The following is a 23,753-nucleotide window of genomic DNA, read 5'->3' as shown; positions in this document are numbered from 1 at the left end:
AACTGGCTGCATCACTGCCTGGTATGGGTGGGGAGGGGGCTACTGCACAGGATCAAAATAAACTACAGAGAGTCGTAAACTCAGTCAGCTCCATCATGGGCACCAGCCTCCCCAGCGTCCAGGATATCTTCAAGGAGCAATGCCTCAAAAAGGCAGTGTCCATCATTAAAGACCCCCATCACCTAGGACATGCCCTCTTCTCATTGTTACCATCAGGAAGGAGGTACAGGTGCCTGAAGGCACACACTCAACAATTCAGGAACTGCTTCTTCTCTTCTGCCATTACATTTCTGAATGGACATTGAACCCATGAACACTACCTCACTACCTTTTATTCCCTCTTTTTGCACGACTTATTTAACTTTTTAATATTTTACAGTTTACAGATTTTATTATTATGTATTGCAGTGTACTGCTGCCACATAACAATGATTTCAACGACGTGCCGGTGATATTAAACCCGATTCAGATTCTGATTCCCCAGTTATTCTTTTGCCTTTATCATGCTTTGAGAACACCGAGAGATGAACCTTAACGCTGTCTGCCAGTGATAGTTCATGGATCCCCTTTGCTTTCCCAGTTTTAATTTTTAGGCATCTCCCAACGCTTTGTAGATTTGATGGGTTTTCCCATCTTTTGTTCCCTGTACAGTACCTGTCACGTCCTTCCCTTTTCCTTGATATCCGACCTTGATTTCCTTTCCGCCATCCAGGGTTCCCTGCTCTTGCGAGCCTTGCAGGAACACAATGACCTTGGACTCTTTTTATTTCCTCTTTGAATGCTCCTCGGCTCGTAAACCAGGGGTTCCCAATATTTTTATGCCATGGACTCTTACCATTAACCAAGGGGCTTGTGGACCCCCAGGGTTGGGAACCCCTGTTGTAAGTGATCCTTGTCTATCTTTGCTGGTTCTTGTCTGATTTTAATAAAATTGGCCTTCCCCAAATTTAAGAACTTTATTCCCAGGTTGTCCTTATTTTCATCGATATCCACTACAAAATAAATAAAGTTATTGTCACTATCTTCAAAATTTACCCCAGTTGACTTCCCCTCCATTTAACCAGCTAAATTTCTCAAATAAGGTCCATTAGTGTTCCTTCCCTCATTGGTCTATTTACATACCACGTCAAAAAGTTCTCCAAGAAACATCGAAGCTCCCCCTCCTTTCAGCTGTTCGTTCTATGATAATGGATGGCGAGGTGGAGATACATCTCTACCAAAGGAGGTGTAAAGTACTCTGTCCCTCCGCTAGCCTGCAGGCCACCCTTGGGTAAGGTGTAGCACCTGTTTAGGCCCCCTGGTCAGGGTCACGTGAAGCCAGAGCTACCTGGTCCATATCACATATGTGATCTCTGATGCCAGGCTGACAATCTCTGAAGAGTATTTATAATGGCTGGGGTCACCCGTCTTGTAGCGGCACTGCCCAGAAAATGCAATAGCAAACCCGCCCCCCAACTTCTGTAGAAAAATTTTCCAACAACTATCATGGTCATGAGACCAAGATCACCCACGTCATACAACACGACACATGATGAGGATGATAATTCTATGATTACTCCAGTTAATAGTTGGGAAATTGATCTCTTAGTACTATAATCCTATTTTTTAAAATCATATCTCTGTACTACTTCACTTTGTAAATTTACTTTGAAATTTTCTTGCTACACATCTGTTTCTCTACCTCTCGTTGACTATCAGATAGTCCCCCAGTAAAATGATGACACCCTTTTTATTTTTAAATCTCTACCCATACGGCCTCATGAGGCACATTCTTGGATACCTTCCTTCAGGACTAAAGTGATGCAAAGCTACCTGTTCATCGACCACCCCCTCTGTCTGACCTAAAACCCTGTACACCAGGGTACTGGTTGCCAGTCCTGCGTCTTTCAATCAAGTCTCAAGTGATGGCAACAACATTGTAAGCCCACAAGCAACAATATCATAGCCCCAACAGAAGGCACTCAATTCCCAATGAGGCTACCGGGTCTCCCAATTCCCAATGAGGCTACCGGGTCTCCAATTCCCAATGAGGCTACCGGGTCTCCAATTCCCAATGAGGCTACTGAGTCTCCAATTCCCAATGAGGCTACCGGGTCTCCCAATTCCCAATGAGATTACCGAGTCTTCAATTCCCAATGAGACTACCGAGTCTCCCAATTCCCAATGAGGCTACCAGGTCTCCCAATTCCCAATGAGACTACCGAGTCTCCAATTTCCAATGAGGCTACCGGGTCTCCCAATTCCCAATGAGGCTACCGGGTCTCCCAATTCCCAATGAGGCTACTGAGTCTCCCAATTCCCAATGAGGCTACCCAGTCTCCCAATTCCCACTGAGGCTACCCAGTCTCCCAATTCCCACTGAGGCTACCGGGTCTCCCAATTCCCAATGAGATTACCGAGTCTCCAATTCCCAATGAGACTACCGAGTCTCCCAATTCCCAATGAGGCTACCGGATCTCCCAATTCCCAATGAGACTACCGAGTCTCCAATTCCCAATGAGGCTACCGGGTCTCCCAATTTCCAATGAGGCTACCGGGTCTCCCAATTTCCAATGAGGCTACTGAGTCTCCAATTCCCAATGAGGCTACCGGGTCTCCCAATTCCCAATGAGGCTACCGGGTCTCCCAATTCCCATTGAGGCTACCGGGTCTCCCAATTCCCATTGAGGCTACTGAGTCTCCCAATTCCCATTGAGGCTACCGGGTCTCCCAATTCCCAATGAGGCTACCAGGTCTCCTAATTCCCAATGGGGCTACCAGGTCTCCTAATTCCCAATGGGGCTACCAGGTCTCTTAATTCCCAATGGGCTCCCGGGTTTTTCAATTCCCAATGAGGCTACCAGGTTTAATGCCTGGTCTACAAGATTCACTGATCACTGCTGAGCTCAAACTGCAGATCCACAATCAGCCCTGGAATTAGTTCATTGTAATAGTAATGGAGCCATAGAGAGATACAGCACAGAAATCAGGCCCCCAGCCCATCGAGTCTGTACTGACCATCATCCATTCATTCGCATTGGAAAAGACTGGACGAAGGGTCTCCACCTGAAACGTCGACTGTACACTTTTCCATAGATGCTGCCTGGCCTGCTGAGTTCCTCTGGCATTTTGTGTGTGTTACAGTATAGATAGTGATGGCGAGGGGAAGGGGAAGTGGTCGGTTGAATTGCGGGGGAGGGGAGAGATTGGGCAGGGAAAAGGAGATAACGTTGCTTGAATGATTAAAGAAACCACTTACCAGGTCAGATGTGCCATTCTCCATAGTGTGAACCCTTGTCCTCAGCTCACTGAACAGGCACCAGATATAGTTCAGAGTGTAGCAAAAAGAACAGATACACAGGATCTGAAATGCACATGGGGAACCATTACAACAATATCATTACTTCAAAGGATTCAAAAAGAGGGAACTTTTCAAGGATATAGTTATCACCTCACTGCTGTAGGGGTCTCATGGCAACGAAACTACTGGTACAGATATTGTGGGGGAGTCAAATCTACCTTTCACTCAACTCCACAGGGAACTCGAGAGAAACGCCTTTTACGGTAATATAATTGGTGGAAAGTTACTGACATTGAGTTGGGGTTCACCTTAAGAGGCTGGTCTGATGTGATGATGCAATTACGTACTTTTCCTGCACCTTGCGTTCACTGTTTGTAGTGCAATAAGTGAGTTGTTAGGTTTTTCTGGAAACACAAAACGCTTCCGCTGTTTTTATTTGCGAAGACCTACACTTTGCCTGCACAAAATTCAGGTCATGGAACTCACCGTCACACTTTTACACAAATGCATTCAGGGAAAAGTCAGATAAGTAAATGAGGGGGGAAGGGAACTGCAGGTTATACTGCTCTCTGCCAGAAAAAGGCCAGCGATATCATGAAGGATCCCACACACCCTACTCGTGGACTGTTTGCCCGCTCCCTTCAGAGAAGAAGCTATGTAGCATCCTCACCAGGACCACCAGGCTCGAAAGCAGTTACTTTCCCCAAGAAGTGAGGCTGATCAACACCTCCACCCCTCCGCACACCCAACCATCACTACTTTGTCACTTCCTGTCAGAGTCACCTTGTGTGAAACATTCCTGTGCCTAGAGTCACTTTATGAACATAAAATCAAACTACAGAAGCTATCTTGTGTATTTATATTTATTGTGGTCTTCATCATTGTGTTCTTTACCTTACTTTGTTTTTTTTTGGGCTACGTTGGATCTGGAGAACAATTATTTCATTCTCCGTTACTTTTTTGTACTGGAAGTGATGTTGAGCAGTCTTGAATCTATAGTCGGATAATGAGGGAGTGACAAGTGGATCACAAGTACTGTCAGGGATCCACTAGGATCACAGACTATACAGTTGAACTAGATTTTGCAGAAAGTTTCCTTAAATCACTTACTTAGGTTGGCATTAAGTGCGGCAGCAGCTCAGGCCCTTTCACCAGTCATTCGTTCTTGTCAAACAGCTGGCCAGAGAGTACTTTCCCCTCACCCCCCACCCCCACGTCTTCTATTCCCCACTCTGGCTTCTGATCTCTTCTTACCTGCCTATCACCTCCCCCTGGGTCCCCTCCTCCTTCCCTTTCTCCTATCGTCCACTCTCCTCTCCTATCAGATTCCTTCATCTCCAGCCCTTCACCTTCCCTACCTACCTGGCTTCACCTATCACCTTCCAGCTATTCTCCTTCCCCTTCCCCACCCACCTTGGGGAGCTTGTTTAGTGAGCCCAGCTCAGCTGACAAGCAGCTATGATCAAATAATCACCAGAGTCTCACCTACCAGGCTTACAAAAAAAATTAAGATAATTTGATCGGGGAATTGGTGAGTTACAAATGTCATCAGCCTTTTAATCCAATAAGTCTTAAAAGATGAGAGCACAGGGAAAATTAAAGAACATCAGAAGGAAGAGAAAGACTTCTTTCAATTAGAGGTCATGAGTTAAGGGTGAAAGGTGAAAAGTTTAAGGGGAACGTGAGAGGAAACTTCTTCATTCAGAGGGTCATGAGAGTATGGAACAAGTGGTGCCTGCAAGCTCAATTTCAATGTTTAAGAGCAGTTTGGATAAGTACATGGATGGTAGGGGTATGGAGGGAGGGTTATGGTCCCGGTGCAGGTGAATGGGAGCGGGCAGTTTAAATGGCTCGGCACGGATTAGATGGACCAAAGGGCATGTTTCTGTGCCGTACTTTTCTATGACACTATGACTCTAAGTTTATGAAGAACGTAATGGAGCATTTCATTCAGGTAGATATTCTGGAAATTTCCAACTCGCATTTTCAAACTCAAAAAGTAAACAGACAATAATTTAGAAATTACCTGGAGACAGAGATGCTAGAAATTCTCAGGTTCAGGCAGTATCTGTGGAAAGAGAAATCCTCCTTGTACCAGCCACTGCCCTCCCCCAATAAGGCTAACATGTTTTTCTTTCTTTGCCCCAGATCTGATATGTTAAGTTTCTCTCTTTGTAGTTGCCTGGCCTTCTCAGTTTTTAAATACCATGTTTCACCTCCTTCCCTTGTTGGTTTTCTACCTTACCCTACTCTCACAACATTTGTTTCAGAGCACTCACCTGTCCGACCGCCTGGAGATTGTAGCAGTTCACGTTCTGAGCAGCGAGAGTGTCCCCGTAAAGCAGATCTCCAATCAACCAACAAAGCACCAGCAGCAGATCGATCAGACTCAGGTAGAACAAAGGGTGCATCTGAAGAACCAAGGACGCGGGATCTGTGGCTTACAAACTGACTACAGCACAGCTTCCACTCAAGCCATCCTCCAGCTAGATGGGTTACTTTCTACCCATCTTCTCCATCAACCCCTCCCCCTTTTACTTGATCAGAGGAATTTGCTGACGACTCCAGCGTACGGACAAGGAAGCAGATGAGGGGTACAATACAATCTGGGTAGATGGCGTTATACTTCAAGCTGGGCTGAAACAAGCTCAAGCATTTACCAATAAAATCTAGCAAACGTTGAAAGGCCTGGATAAAACTGAAGTGCTGAGAATGTTTCCATTCATACTGGAGTTCCCAACCTGGGGCCCACAGACCTGTGCTTAATGGTATTGGTCCATGGCACAAGAAAATTTGGGAACCCCAACAGTAGAAGGAGTCTACAGCCTCAGAATAAAGAGATATCTCTTTGGAACTGAAATGAGGAGGAATTTCTTCAGGCAGAGGGTTGTGAATCCGTGGGGACTAATTGCCACAGAGAGATGTGGAGGCCAAGTTATTAAGATTGATAGGTTCTTGATTGGTAATTGTGTTAAGGTTTCAGAGAATGCAGAAGAAAGGGGTTGAAAAACAAATCAGGCATGATTGAATAGTGGAGCAAATTCAAAGGGACCAAACAGCCTTGTTCTGGTCCTACATTTTACGGTCTTCAAATATTCAGAAGTTCATTTAGTATCAAGGTATGTATGCAGTATACAACTCTGAGATTTGTCTTCCCCAGATAGCCACGAAACAAGGAAAATCATGGAAATCGTTCAAAGGGGGAAAAAACATCAACTCCCCTCCCACCACCCCCCACTCACAAAAAAAAACAAGTCTCGCAAACCCCAAACCTCCAACCTCCATCCTCACACATAAAACAAACAGATCACTCCATACGGAAAACAGCAACAAGAATATCTTACATTGAACCTTAATAACTGGGCACATGGAATCCAGATGTCTTGTGCGGAAATTGCTTGAAATTAAATATACTTAATCAAAATGAGTACAATATTTATAAAAGATTAAAATATTCAATAATCAGGATTAAAGCCTGTCTCTCTCTTCCCAGAGTTGAAATCCCCATAAATCCTGCAATCATTGCCCTTTAGAAATAAGAATTTTCCTTTAAATGCCAGAGTCCTGAAAAGATTTCCCTGATACTCGGGAGTTGAAGATATTGTTAAATGCAACATTTGGCTAATTGGAGCAATCATATTGGATCATTGGCTTTTAAGCAGATTCATCTGTGCTGTCCCAATAGAATATCTCTTCCTGACTGTAATCCACTGATTCCCACTTGAAAGTATACATAATCTAGCTTGGTTTTCACATTTTTGCCACGGATTATTAAGGTCATCTTTAAAGAATGTGATCCCATGGACTGACTGACACCCAGTGAACTAAATACCAGAATAATTTTCAACCTGAGACGGAGAGAGAGTTGGGCAACATGAAGATTTCTGAAGAGTGGACCAGTCGATTCTCAGACCAGGGTACACAAGAGCCTAGGGATGGTGCCAAGGATTACTAAAACCCTCGGTGTTCTCATAGTAGTAAGGTAATTGAGTTAAAATAGTTCACTATAAACATACTTTGCATGCCAGATGAAAGATTATGGGAATCCTCAAGACAGCCCCAACTCCTCAAAGGAGTGACATCAGATACTTCTGGGGGCAAGCACAAACTGCCGGGTCTGTCGTACTAATTAAGTGGAACAGAGTTAGCCTTACCTCTGGGTTTTGGAAAAGCTGCATAAGTGCTGTATATCCAAGGATGGAGCCTGAACCCACCATGCTGAGGGAGAGGGAGAGCACATTCTGCATTAAAACCAACCCACAAAACATGTACAAGCTAAGAGCAATCGGGGGGGGGGGGGGGGACTTATAGAGAGTTAAACAGAATATATCAAAAGTCCACCACGGAGTACTAAAGCAATGCTGGGGTGAGAAACCACTTCTACTACAGGGAACATGAAACCACAGGTAAATGTATCATATTGATCATTCAAACCCTAAGAGTCTTTACGGTACCTTTTGTGGTGCTCAGACCTGGCAGTTTTGTCATACTCTTGTTCCTCTGACCTGGAACATCTAACGATTACATGCTGACTGTTCTACTTACCAGGAGAGTTCTCCTCCATGATCCTGACTGCAGTTTACACACCGCCAAAAGCACATGTTAAGCACAAGATATTGAATGCTGCCGTCTCCAAACAAGAAACAGCCCTGCCTGATGCATTTCAAAACATAGTCAGGGGTTTCAATCCGGCTTGTTTGAAGAAACCCCTGTCCACAATGGTCATCAGCGTATAGCCTGCAGCACCAGGGGTCCTTGGGAACAGCCAAGGATGCCACCAAGCAACATGGAATGAAAAATCTTTTCATGGCTGCCATCTGCTGGCCACTGCTGAAAATTCATGCACCGTGTCAAGCTGGGCTGGGCCTCTGTGTTTCAGACCTCCTGGCACCAACGAGACTTAAGTGGCATCAATTGTGGCTGTGTTACATGGATCTGTATCCAGGAAGAAACCTTTTAGAGAAGAGAAATGTAATAAGACCATGAGACATGCGGTAGGAGCAGGATTAGGCCATCTGGCTCATCCGCCATTTGATCTTGGCCGACTTATTTGCCCTCTTAACCCACTTGTCCTGCCTTTTGACCCTAATTTTTGATGGCCTTACTAATCAAGACACTAACAATTTCCACTTTAAATACACCCAATGAATTTACCTCCACAGCTGTCGGTGGTAATGAATTCAACAGATTCGCACCAGCTTCCAGCTAAAGAAATCCCTCCTCATCTACTCTAAAGGGACAGATTCTGAGGCTGTGTCTGCTGGTCCTAGACGCTCCCTCTATTGGAAGTATCCTCTCCACTTCAAGGTCTTTCAATATTTGATAGCTTTCACTGAGATTCCCCCCTCATTCTTCTAAACTCCAGTGAGTACAGGGCCAGAGCCATCAAATGCTCTTCATGTTAAACCTTTCATTCCTGGTATCATTCTTGTAAGTCTCTTCTGGACCCTCTTTAATACCAGCACATCCTTTCTTAGATAAAGGGCCTAAAACTGTTCAAAATACTCCAAATGAGGTCAGACCCTTGCTTTAAAAAGCCTTGTTTTTTATTCTAGTCCTCTCAAAATAAATGCTAACATTGTATTCACCTTCCTCTTGACTGATTCAATCTGCAAGTTAACCTTTAGGGGATCCTGCACTAGAACTCCCAAGTCCATTTGCTCCTGTTTTCTGAATTTGCTGCCTGTTTAGAAAATAGTCTAGGCCTTTATTCCTTTCACCACAGTGCCTGACCTACACTATATTTCATCTGCCACTTCTTGCCCATTCTCCTAATCTGTCCCAGTCATTATGCAGACTCCCCGTTTCCTTAACACTGCCTGCCCCTTCACCCATCATCTGCAAACCTGGCCACAAAGCCATCAGTTCTATAACCCAGATCACTGACATACATGTGAAAAGAAGTGGTCTTAACTCTGACCCCTGCGAAACACCACTAGACACCAGCAGCCAACCATAAAAAGCTTCCTTTATTCCCAAGCTTTGCCTCCTGACAATCAGCCTATCTTCTGCCCATGCAAGTATCTTTCCTATTGGACCAAGGGCTCTTACCTTATTTAACAGCTTCATGTGTGGCACTTTCTCAAAGACCTTCTGAAATGCAAGCAAACATCCATGACCCCTTTGTCTATCCTGCCTGTTATTTCCTCAAAAAAAATTCAAAAAAATTGTCAGGCAAGGTTTCCCCTTAAAGAAACCATGCTGACTTTGACCTAAAGTATCATGTACCTCCAATTACCCCGAAACTTCATCATTAATAATGGACTCTAACATCTTAGAGTTAACATCTAGCTCTAACTAATCACCGATGTTAACTCTAAGGAGGGAGGAGAAGATGGCGGTGCAACGCAGCGTGCGCGGTCTCTCCATTGAATGATATCGTATTTGTTAGATAAGGGCCGTGCACAATTCTAATTTGACGGAGACAGACGTGAGAAGCACGGAGGAACATCTGGAGAAACTTCTGAAATGCCCGCTTCGCTGCTGTTGCTACTGTGCGATTGAGAATCTCCGGAGGGGAAGGCCCCAAATCCTCGGCTTTGCCTGTTGCTGGCGGCCGGGGCCGGGATCGAAGCGCTCAGCAGAGATGGTGCTCGGTGTTGGAGGGCTGGTTGGAGGCTCAAAGTTTTCGGACGGACTCAGAGTCGGACTGTGGTCGGGTGCTTCCAGGGTGCTGCCTCGGCAAGTTTGCGGCGCTGGAAGTTTATGGCAGGGAGAGTTTTCTTCCCTCTACTGTCTGCATGAGATGATGGGGCTTTCGAGAGACTTTGAGACTTTTTTTTTACCATGCCCGTGGTCTATTCTTCATCAAATTACGGTATTGTTTGCACTGTTGTAACTATATGTTATAATTATGTGGTTTTTGTCAGCTTTTCAGTCTTGGTCTGTCTTGTGTTTCTGTGATAACACACTGGAGGAACATTGTATCATTTCTTAATGCATGCATTACTAAATGACAATAAAAGAGGACTGCGTGTCCTCATAATCTAATCTAATCTAATCTAATGTCAGGCTAACTGACCTATAATTTTCTGACCTTTGCCTCACTCCCTTCTTAAAGAGTGGAGTGACATTTGCAATTCTCCAGTCCTCAGAAACCATTCCAGAACCTAGAAGTTCTTGAAAGATCATTACTAATGCCACCACAATTTCTTCAGCCACCTCTTTCAGAACCCTAGTGTTTAGACCATCTGGTCCAGACGACTGATTTACCTTCAGACATTTCAGCTTCCCAAGCATCTTTTTTTCCCAGTAACAGCAACCACATTCACTTGTGCCATCTAACACTCCAATTTCTGGCCTGCTGCTGGTGTCTTCCGCAGTGAACACTGACATAAAATACTTCAGTTCATTCCCCACTTCTTTGTCCCCGATTACTAGCTCTCCACCATCATTTCCCAACAGTCCAATATCCACTCATACCTCCTTTCCTCTATATATACAGTACATGGAAAATCCTTTGCTATATTATTGACTAACTTATCTTCATATTTCATCTCTTCTCTATTGCTTTTTTATCTGCTTTCTGTTGGTTTTTTAAAACTTCACACTAACTTTTTGCTATAGTTCGCCCTGTATTGCTTTTATCTTGTCTTTGACTTCCCTTGTCAGCCACAGTTATCTCATCCTCCCTTTAAAATAGTTCTTCACCTTTGGGATGCATCTTTCCAGCGCCTTCTGATTTGCCCCCAGAATCTCCAGCCATTGCTGTTCTGCTGTCATCCCTGCTAGTGCCCCCTTCCAATCAACTTCGGCCAGCTTCTCTCTCAAGCCTCTATAATTCACCTTACTCTACTGTAATACCAATACATCTGAGTTTAGCTTCTCCCCCTCAAACTGCAAGGTGAATTCTATTATACAGTATATTATGCCTCCTTTACCTTATGCTCCCTAATCAAATCTAGTTCATTATATAACACCCATCCAGAATTGCCTTTTCCTTGGTGGCTTGACCACAATTTGCTCTAAAAAGCCACCTCATTGGCATTCGACAAGTTCCTCCTCTTGGGATCCATCATCAACCTGATTTTCCCCAATCTACCTACCTATTGAAATCCCCCATGACCATGATAACATTGAAATATGATAACAATGAAATATTAAACAAGGTCTATTGTACACTTCCTTGTGTAAAAATAAAACTATTTAAAAGCAGAGACACGAAAGAATGCAGATGCTGTAAGCCCCAAGTCCTGAGGCAGATCTCAATCATTCCTCTACCTCCACAGATGCTGCCTAACCTACCAAGTTCCTCCAGCAGGTTGTTTCTTTTTGCTTTTCAAAACTAGAAGATGAACTTAACTTTTCATCAAAGCCAATGTGAACAAATGCACTGCTCAGTGGAACTGATCTACTGAGCTTTAGTAGATTCAGGTTTGATGTTGAGCTTAAACAGAAGTACTGCTCTGATCATTTTCCACATGGGCATTCAAGGTTCTCATGTTCTTCATACTGAGGAGTGTGAATGTTCTGATGTACAGTACTATGCAAAAGTCTTAGACATGTAAAAAAAAAATTCTGTAAAGCAAAGTTGCTTTCAAAAATAATGCAATGAAAAGTTTTGAAATATCAAAAAAAAAACAAAGGGCAGTAAACAGTAAAAACTAAGTCAAAACAATATTTGGTGTGACCACCTTAAAACCACATTTATTCAACTCTTAAACTTGTTATTTCATCTTGTTATTTATTGCTATTTATTTATATTTGCATTTGCATAGTTTGGTGTCTCTACTTGATCTTTCATTGAATCTTGTTATAGTTATATTCTAGATTTGCTGAGTATGCCCACAGGAAAAAGAATCTCAGGGTTGTATGTGGTGACATATATGTGCTTTGATAATAAAAAAGGTCTCGGCCTGAAACGTCGACTGCGCCTCTTCCTGTAGATGCTGCTTGGCCTGCTGCGTTCACCAGCAACTTTGATGTATGTTGCTTGAATTTCCAGCATCTGCAGAATTCCTGTTGTTTGAAATCAAAACAATATTTGGTGTGACCACCTTAAAACCACATTGGTTCTCTTAGGTACACTGTTGAACTGTTTTATAAGAAAATCAGCTGGTAGATTGTTCCAAACATCTTGGAGAACTTGCCACAGTTCTTCTGAAGACTTTGGCTGTCTCGCTTGCTACTGTCTCCAAGTAATCCCAGACAGCCTCGATATTGATCGGGGCTTTGTGGAGATCATACCATCTGACACCATATAAAAAATCTAGGGTGCCTAAGACTTTTGCAGTACTGTATATAAGACAGAGAATGGTTCAGCTATGGTGCTCCCCACTATTGACTATTCATTTATTGAGATACAGTTTGGAACAGGTCCTTCCAGCCCAACGAGATGAACTGACCAGCAACCCACCTATTTAATCCTAGCCAAGTCACAAGACAATTTCCAATGACCATTAACCTACTAACTGCCATACATGAGAAAGCCTGCAGATGCTGGAAATCTAAAGCAACACATACAAAATGCTGGAAGAACTCAGCAGGTCAGGCAGCGTCAATGGTAAAGAGTAAATAGTCAACATTTCGAGCCAAGACCCTTCAGCAGGACTCCTAACTGGTATGTCTTTGATCTGTGGAAGGAAACTGGAGCACCCGGACGAAACCCGCGAGCTCATGGAACGAAAGTACAAACTTTCTTGCAGAGGGTGCCGGATTTGAGCTCCGACACCCCGAGCTGTGATAGCATCGTACTAACCACTACACTGCCATAGCGCCCAATTATGACTGGAGCACCTATAAATTGGCCACTGTAAGATTGCAACCTCACGTCGAACAGAACTACAGAAAGAGAGAAAGAAACAATCTTGTGATGAAACGGAAGGCGGGTTGAAATTGAAATGAGTTGTTGTAAAAACACTAACCTCAAAACCACCATTGAAAACTGGATCCAATGCAATGCCGTGAGGAACTATAAAGGACAGATTCACATTTGGTTATCACTCAAAACAAAAATTAATGGGTTTAATAAATTCTACAAACTATTCTTTAAGATTTTATATTTGATAAATTGGTTTCTGCCTCATCTATCGATTTCTATGCTAAGTGTTTTCAATATATATAGGTAGTAGGAGGGGGGTGGGGTAAAGAGTTTATTTATCTATCTATCTATTCAGATATTTATTTATTTACCTACTTTAGATACAGCATGGAATAGCCCCTACCAGCCCTCTAAGCTGCGCCGATCAGCAATCCCCGATATCACCCTAGCCTGATCACGGGACAATTTACAATGATCAATCAGCCGACCAACCATTACGACTTTAGACTGTGGGAGGAAACCGGAGCACCCGGAGGAAACCCACGCGGTTACGGGGAGAGCGTACAAACTCCTTACAGTTGGTGGTTGGAACTGAACCAGGGTCACTGGCAAAGTAATACAGTTACACTAACTGCTACTCTAGCATGCGGAACCTATTCACCCTTAATCAGTCGCCAACAACCTGAAATTAATTACTATCTTTTGATGTGATAAAGCAACCCAAGGTACCTCAAAGGTCAGCCACTAAACGAAGTTTAGGGGTGAGGAATAACGGAACAGATGACCAAATGATTAGACGACACCATCACAAATGAAACAATTTCCATTTCAGACAACACCATCATAAATAAACAATTTCCATTTTAAACAGAAATAGCATGTTGAAAACCTAAATAAAAACACTGAGAATGAAGCCACACATTCCAAACACCCACGTACACCTGCTCTTACATTGTAAATATTGCTTCCCCACCGCACCCCCCCCCCAACTAGAATGAAAATTTGTTCAGGAAATTGGTTCAAGCAGACCAAACAGAGTTTAAGTTGTGCAGCACAAAAGTCCGCTACATCTTTCCAACCTTTTTCCCATCTACACCGTAACACCAGAGATTACTTACAACTCTCAGATGTATGACAAGTTCAGTGATGATTCACAGAATCATCTCGTGGGGGGATTAGTTTGTTGTTTAAAGAGAGGGATAATGCAGACCAGGAACATTCCCACAGGGTTTTGTAGAACAAAAAGTGATCTCATCGAGACGTACACTATTCTTAGGGGGCCTGACCGGATTGAGCTGGAGTTAATGTTCCCCTTCCAGAGGTGTCTAGAACCCGGGATCACAGCCCCGAGTGAGAAGAAATCTCTTCAGACTTGGGGAGTGAATTTTTGCAATTCTCTGCCCAGGATATATGAAAGTTCGGTCAAGGTGTGTATTCAGCATAGAGATCAACAGACTCGTAGATATTAAAAATAAAATCATGGGATACAGGGATCATGCCAGGAACAGGAGCCAAGGGAAAACGTCAATGGTGAGTATAGCAGATAGCATGTGTGGGCATGTGGTCAAGTGGTTAAGGCGTTCGACTAGCGATCTGAAGGTTGTGAGTTCGAGCCCCAGCCGAGGCAGCGTGTTGTGTCCCTGAGCAAGGCACTTAACCACACAGTGCTCTGTGACAACACTGGTGCCAAGCTGTATCGGCTCTTGCCCTTCCCTTGGACAACATCAGTGTTGTGGAGAGGGGAGACTTGCAGCATGACTTGCAGTCTTCCATACAACTTTGCCCAGGCCTGCGCCCTGGAGAGTGAAGACTTTCCAGGCACAGATCCATGTTCTCACAAGACGAACGGATGCCTTTACTATAGTGTGAGCCTCTTAGTGTTCGGTCTCTTATGTTCAAACACATGTAAAGTAATATCAGTACTGTATAAAGGAGCAGATCTTTCATCTCTCCACATTACTATCCACCTCCAATAGATTGGGCAACTCTCCACATTTTTGTGGATTTTTAAAGATTCTAAGAGGGTGTCTAGTCTGTGCCCAAGGATCTCATCATCAGACAACAAAGGTAATGTCCAAAAATTTGGCACCATCGTCTCACTTACACAGGCAGACACGTGAAACAAGACAGTTACATGAAGATATAGGAATTGCTGGGGCATATTGTTCAGTCAGAATTGGAGTTTAACTCATCTAATCCAGGGGTTCCTAACCTGGGCTCCACGGACCCTACAGTTAATGGTAGGGGTCCATGGTATAAAAGAAGGTTGGGGAACCCCTGTTCTAACCAATGCTTTTGTGTTAAAAAGTTTGACAGTTATCGCAATTGTTTGAAAAGGAAAGTTTCCTTTCCCCATAAAGCTCGCTCAGCTTGATCACAATAGAACAATACTTTCACCAAAATGAGACTGAAATATCTACACAGGCTGGAAATCAGTATTAAAAGCAAAGTGCAGGAACTACACAGCAGGTCAGGCAGCATCCGTGGGAAAAAGCAGAGACAGTGATCTGTCAAAGGTGCCTTCACTGAAGAAGAGTCCAGAACTTGAAACACTAAGTCTGACCCAGCCTAAAGAGTGTTTCCAGTTGAGTGGTGGATACAACCCAGTTCATCACAGACAAAGGCCTCACCACCACTGAGCACTGTCACAAGAAAGCAGCATCCATTATCAAAGATCCCCACCTCCAGGTCATGCTGCCTTCTCACCATTACCACTGGGCAAGAGCCTTAGGTCTCACACCACCAGGTTCAGGGACAGTTATTATCCTTCAACCATCAGGCTCCTGGACCAGCGTGGATAACTTCACTCACCTCAACTCTGAACTGCTTCTACAACCTACAGACTCAGACTCTACATTTGACATTCTTGGTAGTATTTATTTATTTATTTGCATGGTTTGTCTTTAGTACATTGGTTGTTTGTCAGTCTTAATGTATAGTTCCTCATAAATTCAATTGTATTTTCCTGTAAATGGCTGCAAGAAAATGAATCTCAAGCTGGGATGTGCTGATTCTACATATGTTGATAATAAATTTACTTTGGCTGATTCGCACATTGAGTAGGTTAAAAGGTTGGCACAACATCATGGGCAAAGGGCCTCCGCTGTCCTATGTTCAAGGAAGCTCAAGAATGAAGGATTTTGACAAGGAAGACGTATTTCCACTGGTGGGAGAGTCCGGAAGCAGAAGGAGTGATCACCCATTTAAGACAGGTGAGGAGAAACTGCTTCTCTCAGAGTTGTGAATTGTTACAGGTCTCTCCCTCCAGAGGGCTGTGGAGGCAGAATTGTATAACCAAAGCCAAGAAGGAAGTTTTTATCTGCATGTCTATCAAGAGTTCTGCGGGTAGGAAGGTGGAGTTATAAGAATGAGCGACGAAGTCTGTCCCCGCCCCTGTGTATTACGCCGGCCATTAGACCATGGGGCAGGTTTGGCGGCCGGGGGCACACAGGTCCACATGTTGACTGAGGTTCGAATCTGCACTTACTTGATGCTCCGAGTCCCATGGTCACCTGCCATCCACGAGTAATCCAACAACAACTTCCTTTTGGCAGATGGGGGAAAACATTTTGCCTTTCAAAGTAACGAAGACACTGCCTTTCCCGCCAGACAAGAGGTGAGACTGGCCACGTCGACAAAAGGGGGAAAACAAAGCTCGTTTGGAAATTTCATTAGACGGTAGCATTGGCTCCATAATCGTAAATATTTCAAGGTGAAAAGTATCAGCCAAGTTAAATAAAAGTTTCCCTCCTGATTAATGTTACTTTGATGTATGTAGGGAGGGCACACAGTTCCAAAAGACTGCCAACAACAGGAATTCTGCAGATGCTGGAAATTCAAGCAACACACATCAAAGTTGCTGGTGAACGCAGCAGGCCACTCCCTCGGCCTGAAACGTCGACTGCACCTCTTCCTACAGATGCTGCCCGGCCTGCTGCGTTCACCAGCAACTTTGATGTGTGTTGTCCAAAAGACTGCCGCTGGGACTGTTTTCACTCAGAGAGAACGCTTCACAGAAAGAGCCGGCTTATGTAAAACAGAATGAGAGAAACTCCTCCGAGAGCCAAAATTCTTAAATAACGGAGGACCTTGATAATATATTTAATCTTCCCCCGCCCCCCGGGTTTCTGCCCTTGTACCAGCCTGGACCTTCACCAAGGTGAGAAAATCTAACAGCTGCAAGAAGCCCGCCCGATCTCCGTCGGCAGATGGAAAGTCCCGGGAACCCCATCGTCCCGCAGTGAAGACTGGCAGTGGCGCCCCCTTCGCCTGAAACCACGACACCGCCCAACACAGTCTTCCTCATACAAGGTTATAACAGAAATCGTTAGAAACACTCAGCAGGTCGGGCAGCGGCTGTGAAGAGCGGAAATACAGATTTAATGTTTTTTTTATCGAGACTTTCCGTCAGGACCTTCGGGTCTCGAGTCTGAAGCTTGACTCGGTTTCCCTCTCCATTTTATGTTACCTGACCTGCTAAAACTTCTTGCATCTATTTTGTTTCAGCTGACTAGTATCTGATTTTTTTTCCCTTAACTGTACTCTCGTGACACGGAATGTATGATAAAAAAAAGTTATGTGTCTCACTTCAGTCCAGTCGTCTTCGACGGCGCTGCCGTTGCTCCAGAGCCGGAGATCTCGCCCTTGTCCCAGTGTTAAATGTTCCATTGCAACTCCCTTCTGGCTTTCCTTCTCCGGCGGTGTTTGGTCAGAAAGGTTCTCCGAGCTGTCTGCCCGGAATCGGAGAGGGAAGCGACAGACCCTGGGGAATATCACCGGGCTGTTCACAGTGCTGCTGGTGCCCACCGTTTTCCAGAGAGACTGCATATATTGCCGGGGGGGGGGCGGGGGGCGGAGGTGGATTACACCCGCCGTTGTGCAACACAGGGCAGCCGTGCCAAATCAGATCGGGATTTTACCTAACCCAGAATTCGGGAAGTAGCCCAATCTGACAAACGTGCATCAACAAATTGAAGCGATGTTATATGTCCTCCCCAGGTGCGGGACGTGGGACGGAAGATACGCTCGGGCACATTTTCCCAGCTGGGAGCTAGGTTTGCACCGCAATTCCGTCGTGTGAACTATTCGGGTTACGAATACTTGACAGGCACGAAATCCTGTCGTGACCTGGGAACGGCCTGGAGTAAGGACTAGGAGCACTCGGCAGTGCGGAATGAGCCGGCGGCGGTAAACAGGCGCCTTTATAGAACATAAAACATAGAATAGTACAGCACAGTACAGGCCCTTCAGCCCACAATGTTGTGCCGACCCTCAAACCCTGCCTCCCATATCCCCCCCACCTTAAATTCCTCCATATACCTAACTAGTAGTCTCTTAAATTTCACTAGTGTATCTGCCTCCACCACTGACTCAGGCAGTGCATTCCACACACCAACCACTCTCTGAGTAAAAAACCTTCCTCTAATATCCCCCTTGAACTTCCCACCCCTTACCTTAAAGCCATGTCCTCTTCTATTGAGCAGAGGTGCCCTGGGGAAGAAGTGCTGGCTGTCCACTCTATCTATTCCTCTATTATTTTGAATTTCAAATCAGGAGCCCATCAAAGTGTGTGGTTAGGGGCACATTTGGTTCACTTCGAGCAAGGAAAGCCGCTGTCCTAATCCTTGTTCGTGACTGTTGACCACCTGCTCAGTTCTGGGGTCATTATTTAAGGGGGTCAATAAATGTTGCCGTTGCCATCAATGTGTACAACTCCTGAAGAACTGAATCTACTTGTGCAGAGGAATTTCCAGATCGATAACCTCTAATCAGAACTGTGAGGCGTCCGAATGATGGTAAATTTCAATGCACATTGTTTCCCTGATCTCAATTAACAGTGTGAGAGGTTGCACCACGAAGAACTTCTGCAGGTTCCCCTTCCCTCCCACTCTTTCCCCTTTGCTTATCTGATTATTTTCATAAACAGGCATTGCTAGACTGTAAGTTTATTTTCTTTAATTATTTATAGAAATACTGTACAGCGCGGATTATGTCTTTCAGACACTTCAAGCCGCACCTCTCAGCAATCCCCCGATTTAATCCTCGCCAAATCACGGGGCAGATTTACAGTGACCAATTAACTGACTAACCAGTATGTTTTTGGCTGTAGGAGGAACCCGCCCCCCCCGCACCCAGGGGGAGAACGTACAAACTCCTTGCAGGCGGCGGTGGTATCACAACCACGGCCTCTTCTGCAGGGTCTGTGCACTCACGAGTATGCAGATTCCAGCTAATTACTGTTTCATCATTAAGGTTTGAACAATTTAAAGTGGAAATGGCCGAAAGAGAAGCAAATAAAATAAGGGAATTTAAAGAAAGAGAAGCTGATAACCAGAGGAAATTTGAGCTGGAGATGGAGAAATTAAGGTTGGAAGATCAGTCCTCTGGTTCTAGGAAACAGTTTGTTGCCAGTTGAGAAGTTATTTTGGCTCCTCCATTTAATGAAACAGAAGTGGACAAACATTTCCAACATTTTTAAATTGTTGCTTTGAGTTCAGGGTGGCCGAAAGATCAATGGCCAGTGATGTTACAAAGTATAATTGGAGATAAGGCACAAGTTTATACAGCTTTCACTGCTGAGCAAGCACTGGATTATGATACTGTGAAGCAGCATATACTGAAAGCGTATGAACTGGTTCCAGAAGCTTATAGAGAAATACAGAAATTTGAAGAAATCCGTGGAAAAAACTTATGTGGAATTTGCTTACGAGAAATCTGTGTGTTTTGAGAGATGGGTTTCCTATAAAAATATGAATGGGGAATATAATAAATTAAAAGAGTTAATTTTATTGGAGGAATTTAGGAGGAGCATTCCTGTTGAAGTAAGGACATACTTAAATGAGAGGGACACTGCTACATTGCAGGAGTCTGCTAAATTAGCTGCTGCGTATGCTTTAATTCGTAAGAGTAAATTTTCTCCAGGTAGAACTTTTGAAAAGAAAAATAGCACAGAGAGTCAAGGTAAACCAGAAATTAAATCTGAAGTTAGTGAGAAAGGTAAGGATGAAGGGAAACATGTGAAAGAAAGACATTTTGGTCCTATTTGTAATTATAGTAGAAACATGGACATGTAATAGCTAACTGTTTTCAATTGATAAAGAAAGAGAAGGAGGCAGTTCCAGATGCTGGTGTGCAGCATATTGAAATACCTGTAAATCCACAGAGTTCGATAAATACAAATGAAGCTTTGTCACAGTCTGACCAAGATATGATCATTTTATAACTGAGGGATTTGTATCCTTACAAGAGGGATCCACTCCTGTGCCAATAAAAATATTTAGGGATACTGGAGCTTCTCAATCACTTATATTAGACAGTGTTCTAAAGTGTAGTGATGAGTCTGACACTCGTGAGGTAAACTATATACAAGGAGTTGGGAGTGCCCTTATACTAGTACATTTGCATAGAGTAAACTTAAGGTCAGGGTTAGTTACACGACCTGTGAAAGTAAGACTACAACCCAGTTTACCCATGAATGATGTCTCTCTATTGTTATGAAATGACTTAGCAGATGGACAAGTTTTTCCTGAAGTGCATTTGACAATAAAGCCCATTTCTGAGGAACCAAAGATGGATTCTAACACAGATTCTTCCTGTGTTGTAACTCGAGCTATGGCTAAAAAGATTGATGTGCAGGATGGGTCTGTTACCCATGACTGTTCAACTCGGGATTCAAATTTTGAGGAAATGTCAGAAACTTTCTTAACTTCATTGTTTGATCAAGATTCTTGTAGTAAGTCTGACCATGAAGATTTGTCTCTGTCTCGGAAGGAGATAATAGCAGAGCAGAGTAGAGGCCCTGAGATTATCAAATTAAAGGAACAAGCTCTTCCAGATAGTGAAATTGAGAAGGTGCCAGTAGGATATTATTTTGAAAAGGGAGTATTAACGAGGAAGTGGAGATCACCTACAATTCCTGGCAGTGAGGAATGGGAAGTTAATCACCAGGTAGTAGTTCCTAAAGTTTATCGAAATGAGATTTTAACTATGGCTCATGGTATGCCTTTGGGTGGCCATCAAGGTGTAAAGCAAACTATGAACAAGGTTTTTAAACATTTTTACTGGCCTAGTTTAAGAAAAGATGTAATCAAGTTACTCCAGTGGCCCCACTGCAACCTATTCCAGCATTTGGTGAGCTGTTTTCCAAAATTATTATAGATTGTTTAGGCCCATTGCCAAAAACTAAAACTGGACATCAATATTTGCTGACCATTATGTGCACAGCATCTAGGTTTCCAGAGGCAATACCACTCAGGAATATAACAGCTAAAACTGTAATAAGGGCTCTTGTAAAATTCTTTACTTATTTTGGGTTAGCTAAGGAAATACAATCTGATCAGGTAGTAGAAATTTTATGTCTGGATTGTTCCTGCAGATAGTTTATAAACTGGGAGCAAAACAGATTATCTCATCTGCATATCATCCAGAACCGCAGGGAGCCTTGGAGAGGTTCTACTCTCAAAACTATAATTAGGACGTATGGTATGGAAAATGAAAATGACTGGGATGAGGACGTACATTTACTACTTTTTGCAGTACGGGAGGCAGTGCAGGAATCATTAGGTTTTAGTCCTTTTGAAGTTGTGTTTGGGCATAGAGTTCGAGGATCTTTAGCCTTGTTGAAAGAACAGTGGATTAATAAAGAGGTACACATTAATTTGTTGGATTATGTTTTAAAATTTAAAGAAAGATTACATAAAGCTTGTAGTTTAGCCAAGGAAAATTTAAAAGCGGCTCAGGAGAAAATGAAAACTTGGTATGATAAGGAAGCTAGAATGAGGTCATTTAAGCCTAGAGATATGGTTTTGATTCTTTCCCCAGTGCAAACGAACCCATTACAAGCTAAATTTGTCATGGTCCGGTCCGTGAAATCTGCATTCCAGTTCATGGTCCGGTCCATGCTCCTTATTCCAGATTTTCCAGTTTTCCCCAGTTTCTGTTGAGGCAGCTGATTCTCATTTGGGCTGGCTTGATAAATAGCTTCAGGATTCAGCCTCGGGCTGCTGGATTGTTCCTGTTCAGATCCCCTGTCTGTATCCCTTCCCCTTCCTCATGGAGCCTTGCCTGAAGCCTCGCCTCACCTGCACCGCTGTCAAGTTCCATCACTGGAGCAAGATAAGGAACTGTATCATTGTTTTAAACTGTCTCTGTGTCCACGCCTTCACTAGGTAGATTGGCTGTCTGCCACTACCTTGTGTTGAGAACTGTCTTGTAGTATTCTGCATTCTGTGTAAAGAGTCCTGGCCCTACGTCCTGTTCCCAAGGAGGGGTCCTGGCTCTGTGTTCCATGTTCCTGTCTCTCCCTTGACCAAGGCTCTGTGTTCCTGTCTCTCCCTTGACCAAGTCTAGGCCTTGGGGTCTTGTCCAGTCCCAGCCACGATCCAAGAACCTTGTCCTGTCCAAGCTACGGCTTTGTGTTCTCGTTTTGTCCATGTGTCTTGCCCAGCCCAGTGCTGGGGTTCCCTTGTCCTGTCCAAGAGTCTCTCATCCAGTCCTGTTGCCTCTCCTCATCCTGTAGCAATGTTTTGTCCTCACCTAGTTCTGGAGTCCAAGCCCAAGTCAAGACCCAGGTTCTGGGTCCTTGCCCAGTCTCTGGCTCGGAGTCCATACCCAAGCCTCGTCATGTCCTTGCTCAGTTCCAGGGTCCGAATCCAAGTCAAGACCCAGGTTCTGGGTCCTTGTCCAGTCTCTAGCTTGGAGTCCAAGCCCAGGTTCCTAGTTCCCAGTTCCATGTCCTGGTTCCGCTATCCTAGTCAAGTCCTAGCCCAGGCCCTGAATCCTTGTCTCGTCCAGGGCCTATGTCAATGTCCAGCATCATTTCTTCCCCCTTCCCTTGCTTCCTTGTCACGCCTAGTCTTGTTCCAAGTACGTCAGTGTCAGTGCCTTTCATTTGGGTCCACCTCCCCAACCCCACACTATGACAAAATTTCATGGTTCTTATGAGGTCATATCTAAAGTTAATGATGTGGATTATGTGATAAAAACCGCAGATTGAAGAAAGCCAACACAGCTGTGTCATATAAGTATGATAAAACTGTATTATGAGAAACAGGCTGCTACTATGACTGTCGTGGTCAATAATAATGAGTCTGATCCCACTGGGAACTTAATGGATGTTTCATCTGAAACTCATTTAAAACCCAACATTATTTCTGCCAGATTACCAAATTCAACAATTCTGGAAAATATTGATGAGAAATTAGCTCATTTACAGCCAGAGCAGAGACAGGAGATGAAACAGTTAATTTTTAAATATCAGGATTTATTTCCAGACGTTCCTAAAAGAACCACAATAGCTTCACATGATGTAGGTGTTGGAGATGCAAAACCCATAAAGCAACATCCATACCGGATGAACAGGGAAAAATGTGAACTTGCTGAACAAGAAATTAAGTATATGTTAGAGAATAATATTATTAGACCTTCTAATTCGAATTGGAGTTCACCTTCTGTTATGGTACCTAAGCCAGATAATAGTATTCGGTTTTGTACAGATTACAGGAAGGTGAATGCTGTGACAAAAACTGGTGCAAATCCAATCCCTAGGGTAGATGATTGTGTGGACAAAGTTGGACAAGCAAAATTCCTTACAAAGATTGATTTATTAAAAGGTTATTGGTGTGTTCCATTGACGGATAGAGGTAGAGAGATTAATGCATTTGTAACCCCATCCGGTTATATGAATATAATGTACATCCCTTTGGGATGAAGAAT

The 23,753-nt window shown here is 43.8% G+C and overlaps 1 protein-coding gene across 1 annotated transcript in view; it reads right to left on the bottom strand.

Moving 5' to 3' along the window:
• tmem116 (transmembrane protein 116) overlaps positions 1-13,153 on the bottom strand; it is a 31,728-nt gene extending 18,575 nt beyond the window's left edge. The window contains exons 1-4 of the mRNA XM_063034254.1: positions 13,144-13,153; positions 7,435-7,498; positions 5,560-5,691; positions 3,239-3,343 (exon numbers count right to left, since the gene is read on the bottom strand). Of these exons, the coding sequence (XP_062890324.1) occupies positions 3,239-3,343; positions 5,560-5,691; positions 7,435-7,497 (300 nt within the window). The 5' untranslated portion in view covers position 7,498; positions 13,144-13,153. The remainder of the gene's footprint in view (positions 1-3,238; positions 3,344-5,559; positions 5,692-7,434; positions 7,499-13,143) is intronic.
• Positions 13,154-23,753: the final 10,600 nt, after the last annotated feature.

The sequence above is a fragment of the Mobula hypostoma genome, chromosome 27, assembly GCF_963921235.1.
Source record: "Mobula hypostoma chromosome 27, sMobHyp1.1, whole genome shotgun sequence".
Lineage (NCBI taxonomy): Eukaryota > Metazoa > Chordata > Chondrichthyes > Myliobatiformes > Myliobatidae > Mobula > Mobula hypostoma.
This window is presented reverse-complemented; position numbering and strand designations above follow the sequence as displayed.